At 38.7% G+C, this 7753-nt stretch overlaps 1 protein-coding gene across 1 annotated transcript in view; it reads left to right on the forward strand.

Moving 5' to 3' along the window:
- Positions 1-245: 245 nt before the first annotated feature.
- TSEN15 (TSEN15 tRNA splicing endonuclease subunit) overlaps positions 246-7753 on the forward strand; it is a 21667-nt gene continuing 14159 nt past the window's right edge. The window contains exons 1-3 of the mRNA XM_004688565.2: positions 246-416; positions 2560-2641; positions 2944-3079. Of these exons, the coding sequence (XP_004688622.1) occupies positions 285-416; positions 2560-2641; positions 2944-3079 (350 nt within the window). The 5' untranslated portion in view covers positions 246-284. The remainder of the gene's footprint in view (positions 417-2559; positions 2642-2943; positions 3080-7753) is intronic.

Here is a 7753-nt window from a genome sequence, read left to right on the forward strand (position 1 = left end):
TTACACGATGCGCCACCTTCTCGACAAACTTGTAAAAAGCACCACTGAAGGGAGTTAAGGGCTCCTGCGTACCCTTGAGCCTTCTTCATGCTGGTATCTGTCTAGACTTAGATAAAGAAAGACACCAGCGAGCGTTCGCGCAGGTGCTAGCCACTTGGGGATGCGCTAACTTTGCTCCAGGGATTTGAGCCCTCCCGCCTCTCTGCGGCGGGGAAGCGGAACCCAGACGCGCGCTCCCTGCTTCTGGCCGGGCGCGGGGCGCGGTGCACCACAGCGGTGCCAGCATGGCGGAGCACGGCGACTCCGAGCCCACCCCAGGCGGCAGTGGTCTGGACTCTGGAGGCGCTCGCAGCGGCGGCGGCGACGGCGCCCAGTCCTGGGCCCCAGAGGACGCCTGGATGGGCACCCACCCTAAGGTCAGCAAGCGTGAGAGGAGCCGGGGGCCGGCCAGACTCCACCCCCAGAAGGAGCGCTGGGCCGCGGTCTCAGCCGGGCTCTCGACCCCGCAGCCGGGCCGGATCGCTGTGTTGTTTTTGTTTGTTTAAAAGAGTTGAACCATCTCCGCCCTACCCTGACACTCTCCGCCCGAACTGTTCTTAATCAGAGGACAGAAAACTAAACCAGCGTCTCTCAAACCAGAGGCTAATAATAACCACTAATATTTAGTTTTGCTGTTTCGGGCGGTTTCTGGATGGCACATTGAATCTTCGCAGTGAACACGCGGTGCAGCGTGGGCCACAGTTAAGATCTAGGAGTCCGTAAAGATAAAGGTTTAGACACAGCTTATGTTTAGCCTTAGACCCAGCGTGTGTGTGTCTTGGTTTTACCCAAGTGCCTAATTTTTCTAATTTCTTGCAAAGTTTGAACAGGTTTTTCCCCAAAGCCCAACTACTCACTTTGTGGATATATATCATTCTGCGTGAACTGCAAGACAGTTCTACTTGGCAGATTACTGCCTTGTGCCAGTAATTGTCCAAGAAAAGAATAATGAATGAAGATGGCATTTGTAGGAATCTCAGTAGAATTGCAGTTTTTTTTTTATTAAAGAACATTATTTCAGATAATGATCTAGACACTGTACAATAAAGGGAACTTTTGAAGGTGTAAGCTGGATATGAGTTCACCTTTCATCTTGCTTATTTTTATCTTCTGCTCTGTTCCAGTATCCCCCCTCAAGTTGAGAAATGCCAGCAACAACATGAGAGGTTATTAAGTGTCATAAAAGAAAAGCCTAAAACAGAGAAGCAACATAGTGGTTAGTAGTGTCAACTCAAAGTCAGACTGCCTGAAATTGAATGGTTCTGGGGAAAGTGTTGCCCCATTTTCTTTATCTGTAAAATGGAGACTATAATAATACCACAGAGGATTGCTGCAGGTTGTAATCAGTTGAAATTTGTAAAGCACTTGACATATAGTAAGTGTTTTATATGCAACAAGTGAAACAACACTAACAAGTTTTTAAAACTTTATGGAGTTTGGTGGTACTATTCATTTTTCGAACTAGCAGATTTTTTTCCTCTTTGAAGGCTTTTAGATCCTATCTTCCTTTTTGATTTTTCATCTTGAAGAATCTAGTTGATTTTTTAAAAAGAAGTAGAAATAATAATGGGTGTTTGATTTTCTAGATTTGCATTTTTTTTTTTATTTCACTTGAAAATTAATTGGGTCTATCTGTACATGGTATCAGATTTACCATCTTCAAGCACCATTTCACTATGGGTAAAATTCAAACTTTAGGCTTCACCTTCAAGACCTTGCATCTAATTACCATTTTCAAACACAACTGAGGTTTGACGAGGGTAATAGTACTTTTGTTGTGCACCTGCTCACTTACAAAGCTGATGGGACAGTGTGACTGCTACTGCCTTACTTTTGCTTTAGCCCTACTTATCCTCCTTGCCACAAACACAACTGGAAGACTTCAGGGCAATGCCCAGGGAGAATGTTCCTAATAGCAGCAATTTTATTGACCCTTTAAAAAAAAAAAAAAAACTAACACCAAATCACTCCTTAGTCTTGAATAAGAAGTGGGGAAAGAACCGGAGTGGTAGTCCGGCAGACTTTGTCCACATGCAAGTAAGAGTCCAGTAACAAGTCCCAACAAAAATCTTGTTTAGAAATGTCTCTACTGCTGGCAGATAATTTCTGTATAGGCCTTTAAATATGGGTAGCATATTCCCCTCTTTGTGTGATTTTTTACACTGTTATTTTACCTTCTCCATTTGCTTAAATGATACCTGCCTTTCCGCGCCCAACTTGAAAGCCACCTCTGCTATGAGACATGCACCACCCCAGCTATTGAAGGGAGCTCCCCTGACCTGTTGTGTCCTGTTCTTATTTTATTAACTTGGTTTTGTCACTTTCTGTCATATACTGTTACTTGCCTAACAGTTGCAAGGTTTTAGAGACAGGAGTTAGATCTTAACTGCCTTATAACTCCCACTTTACCTATAAGGGATATGTATGTTCTATGTATTTAATGAATAGTTGTTGATTGAGTGAAAGAAAATATTAAGAGGTTCTTTCTTCTCCATTTGACAATTACATTTTGATTTTCAGTATTTAGAAATGATGGAATTAGATATAGGAGATGCCACCCAAGTTTATATAGCATTCTTGGTTTACCTGGACCTCATGGAGAGTAAGTTACTTATTTATATTGTTTTGTTATTGGGTCTGTGGTGGGGAGGGAGGAATTGGGTTGGGATATGTAGATTGTTGACATAGTAATAATAATATTTGTGTATTTCTGTTAATTCAGTGAATTTTTTTCTGTCAATTTTGTATTTTTTTTTGTTTACATTGGAAATTACAGGGTAACAAAACATTATAAAAGAGAAGGTAATGCTATGAGTGGTTTACTCACCTGAGTATCTAGTAGTTTGAAGTTTTTGTCTTTTATTTTTGATAAACCTTATTGTCCATTCAATGGTGCTTTTTCAGGTAAAAGTTGGCATGAAGTAAACTGTGTGGGATTACCAGACCTGCAGCTCATCTGTCTTGTTGGTACAGAGATAGAAGGAGAAGGATTACAGACTGTGGTGCCCACACCCATCACTGCTTCCCTCAGCCACAACAGGTGGGCAGGTGATTTTAGCCTTTGTCTAACAGGTTAGTTCCTTTTCTGAATAAAGTACTAGGAACTATTAGAGGTAATAATATCTTTTTAAATGATTTAATACAGGGAGCTTTTTTTTTTTTGGCTCTTGGCTAATTGTTCGGAAAATGTTAAGTAGTATGACTAAAGTCAACTATGGTATATCTTTTCAGAGACAGAATATATGAAATATACTTATGAAAATAGGAAATACTTTCTTGGCAAGGAAGTAGGACTACTATTCTTGAACAATATTGGTATTACAAGATGTATTATTATACATACAACAAATAATACTTGCTATATAAAGTTTGTGAAAAACATAATTAACATGCAACTCACAATTAAAAAAAATTAATCATAGATGTACAGAATTTGGATTAGGCATAGTTTAGTTTCATGATATATTTTATGAATCAATTACTCCAAACAAACCTAGGTTATTTACAGTAATCTGATTTTGCCTGATTTTAAGACTCCACACCATACCCTGTTTCCATTGACCTGAGGTAACTGCCACCCTTAATCCATATTCACTGGGAATTGTTTTATTTTAGATTTTTAAAACTTTATTAAAAGACACGTAATATTTAAAAGCTCACATACTTACTTAACTATGTTGCTAAAACTTACCCATTGTTATATTTTTGGCTCTTCATGTTTCCCAATACCATTTGTTAAAGAAGCTTTCTTTTCTCCATTGCATGGCCACGGCTCCTTTGTCATTGATTGGCTGTCCGTAGTTGTGTGGGTTTATCTCTGGGCTTTCTATTCTATTCCTTTGGTTTGAGTTTCTGCTTTGTTCTGATAACATATTATATTGATTAATATTGATGTGAAATATTGTTTTGAAATTAGGCCATGGGATACCTCCAGTTTTCTTCTTTTCTTTAAAGATTGCTGTATCTTTTTTGGGTCTATTGTGGTACCAGGTAAATTTTATAACTGTTCAATTTCCTAATGAAAAAGTTCATTAGGGTTTTGATAGGTATTGCACTGAACCTACAAGTTGCTGCATGTAATATGGATATTTGAAGGATGGTTGTTCTTTTGATCCACAAGAATGGGATAGCTTTCCATTTCTTTTTTCTTTTATTTATTTTAATAGAGTTTATAGTTTTCAATATATGGGTACTTTACTTCCTTCACTAAATTTACTCCCAGATATTTCATTCTTTTTCGTGTAATTATAAATGGGATTATTTTCCTTTCTTCTGATACATTGTATATAGAATGCAACTAGAAATTGTGTATTTCCAGTTGGATTCTTTTTTTAATCTTTTTTCTTGCCTAACTGCTTTGACAAGACTTCCAACACTGTGTTGAGCAATAGTGTTGATAGTGGACATTCATGTTTTGTTCTTGATCTTAGTGGAAATGTTGGAAGCTTGTCCAGGTCTTAAATAATCCATCTCAGATTAAGAACTAAAGTTAGTCTCTTCTGCCTCCTGCCCTTACTCTTCACAGGAAACTGTTAGGTGTTTTAGTTGTTTTAACTTTCTACCACTCCTCCCTGCTACTCTGTTCTGCTAATGGGTCATAATCTAGGAAGCTTGAGTCTCCTGGTAAGAGAGCTACTCTGGTTAATAGAGCTCATGCTCTGGAACTTAGTTGGGCTTGGCAGATAGGAGTTGCTCATGTGGGGTGTGTGCTCTGCTTTGTATGTGGGACACAGGCTATTGCTGCTCCATCTCCACTTCTGCTTGTGAGGGACCTGATGGTAAGCTTCACAGGCCTGCTTCAGCTGGGCTGCAAGCTCTGCATGTTCCTGTGACACTTTCCAAGGGATTAGTGAGATCACTCACCAGTCCCTCTCTCTGCTATTGGGCCTACGATGGAGCTTGGCCCAGTCACACTTTGATCTCTTACCTCAGAAAAGTGCCAGACAGGGGGAACTTCCTTGACCATCTCTGTCTCACAGTTCCCAGTGGCCCAGGTTAGACCCATGCCCATGCATGACTGCATGATTTCATTCCCTTTCTGAGAAGTTCTCCCAAGGAAATTCATAGTGCCCTGGAGTGTCCCTCTTGCTGTGGATTGCTGACTCTCCAGCCCATTCTATTCCCCTTTGTTTCTTCCCATTGCTTTCCCTTAGCAGCTTTCTTCAAGTTCTCCTTGGGAAAGTCTTGGGTCTATATTGGAGATCATCTGAGTTTCCGTGAGCAATTTAAAGAAAAAAGCCAACTTGTTTTTAAGGAGTAAGGTGATCCTAACCTCTTTATTCTCTGTATATATTCTTGACAATAGTCCTTTTGTTTTTGTTGTGTTTCCCAATCTTTAAAGTCTTCCAGTTTCTAAAGTCTTTCAGGTATTGCTTGATGAGTAACAGTTCTTAATTTGAATATATTTATCCATCTTTTCTTTGAAAATTGACATCTCTGTATCTCTTTTAAGAAATATTTTCTACCCAAAGAGTCTAAAAAAATTCAACCATTTCTCTAAGAAAAGTAGATTTGAGAAAAAGATTTAGGACCTCACTTCTATAGTACTTTAGTAGAAAGAGCACTGGTCTGAAGTCATAAGACCCGTGTGCTGGTCTTGGCACTGACACTTTAATATTTTGTGTGAAACATGATGATACATTTCTTCCTCACTTTTTGCCAAAGAATTTAGATTATCAAAATATGATATGTGAGACCTCTTCTAAATCAAAGCTACCGTAGTTGGTTATTTTCATTGTGGGTATTATAAGCTCTGTTAAACAATTTTATAAACTTATATTACTGTTCATTATAAACATTGCTTTTTGCTCTATGAGACTATTTTACCTTCCTTTGAGAGCTCCTCATTGTGAGGTTTTTCTTTATCTTTGAGAACCACAAATAGTTGATACAGTTGAAATCAGATTAGATCACTGTTACTTTTGTCTTTTACAACCATGATTTTAAAGTTTTTCTGTGTCTAAAAGACTTAATGTAATTCATTTCTGAAAGAGTTCCCCTGTGTCTCCAAAATACTATAGTAATTATCCTAGCTAGTGGTCTTGTTATATTTTTGGACAAGGAACTATCATTAGAAATTATCTTGGATTTTATAAAATAAAATCAGTAGCCTATTTGAATCAACATATCTTCTTAAGCTTAGTAAAACTGTGTATCCTATAAATTTTTAGTATTTTCCAAATGGTGATCATTGCATTTTTTACTTTTTAGCTTATAAATAGAATTAGGTGGACGAATTAGGTGGAAGAGTAACTTAGTAAGCTATTTTTATAGTCTTGCATTTAATACTCAAAGGATTTAAGTCTTTGTGTCTTGCTTTTATGTAGATATAATTATGAGGAAAGATAATACAGAGTGTAGCACAAATGAGATCTAAAAATATACTAGATTTATTAAGACTTTTTAAAAAAGATTATTTATGTATACAGGACTGGGGTGCAGGACAGAGGTGCAGGGCCAGTGAGAGAATTCACCAGAGACAGAGTGGGGAACAGAACAGGCAGACTGACGAAGTACACTGCTGAGGGGAGCAGCGGGCGAGTCAGGAGAGGTCTGCTGTGCCATGTGGGTCACCTCTGGGGCAGGGATCGAACACATGCTGAAGTGGCTTTAGCTTCTTAGTGCTGTGCTTTAACCTGCTGTGCCACCATGGAGGACCCAGATTTATTAAGACTTTTATGGGAAAATATTTTCTCAACTCACAGCATGCAAATAACTTTTTAACAAATAAAGATTTATGTGCCTATGTATTTGATTTTATTCTTTAGACTTTACTAGGGATGATATTTTTAGGTAGTAGGCATACTTCACCTATTTTTACTTCTGTGTGTACTTTCATATAAAATGTTATGTATCTAAAAGTAATACTGCAACTTCAGATGTTTGTGGTTAATATAGGAATTTTCCTTCATTAACAGAAAAGAAAATTATTGACTTTGAATCTTTGATAGCCTTGTGTAAAGAAGAAATTCATTGAGATGTGCTAAAAGTATTTGGATAGGAACCTTAAAGGTGCTCACCATGAAAAAAAAAGTTTTTTTTTTAAATTTGGGAATACAGCTTTTACTTTATTCACTAATAGTCACCTACAAATATAAATGAAGTATAATGGAGTACTGATTAGTCCTTTAACAGGGGCATACTGATTAGTCCTTTAACAGGGACCTAGAGGAAGGTCAGGAAGGGCCTCCTGAAGGTGTAAAGAGACCAGGTTTCAGTAGGGCAGCTGCACATATAACTGCATGACTCCCTGCCTGGCATGATATTAAGTTCGGTGTGAGTGCTTAATAATGGTGAGGTCAGCTAAAGAATAAATGAATGAAGATAGCTCATGAGAGATGACGGACAGGATGGGATATGAGATAGAAAAGGTTGTCTGTTTTTGCTCTTCTGCTGTTACAGATTGGGCACTGATGAATAGCTTTGTGTCTCCTTGTAATTATGTGTGACAGTCCCTCTAAGTCGAAGCCCAGAGGGCTAATGGTTGGGGGACAGAGCATTTACACCTCTGTCTACTGGTCTAACTAAATTATTAAAATTATTAAATTATTCTCCAAAAATGGCCCTCCCTGGTGGCGCAGCCGGTTAAAGCACAGCACTGAGAATCTAAAGCCACTTCCGCATGAGTTCGATTCCTGCCTGCCCCGGAAGTGACCACATGGTGTGGCAGACCTCTCCTGACCCACCCGCTGCTCCCCTCAGCAGTGTACTTTGT

Source organism: Condylura cristata, unplaced genomic scaffold (assembly GCF_000260355.1).
Source record: "Condylura cristata isolate star-nosed mole 26May11 unplaced genomic scaffold, ConCri1.0 scaffold00024, whole genome shotgun sequence".
In the NCBI taxonomy this organism is placed as follows: Eukaryota; Metazoa; Chordata; class Mammalia; order Eulipotyphla; family Talpidae; genus Condylura; species Condylura cristata.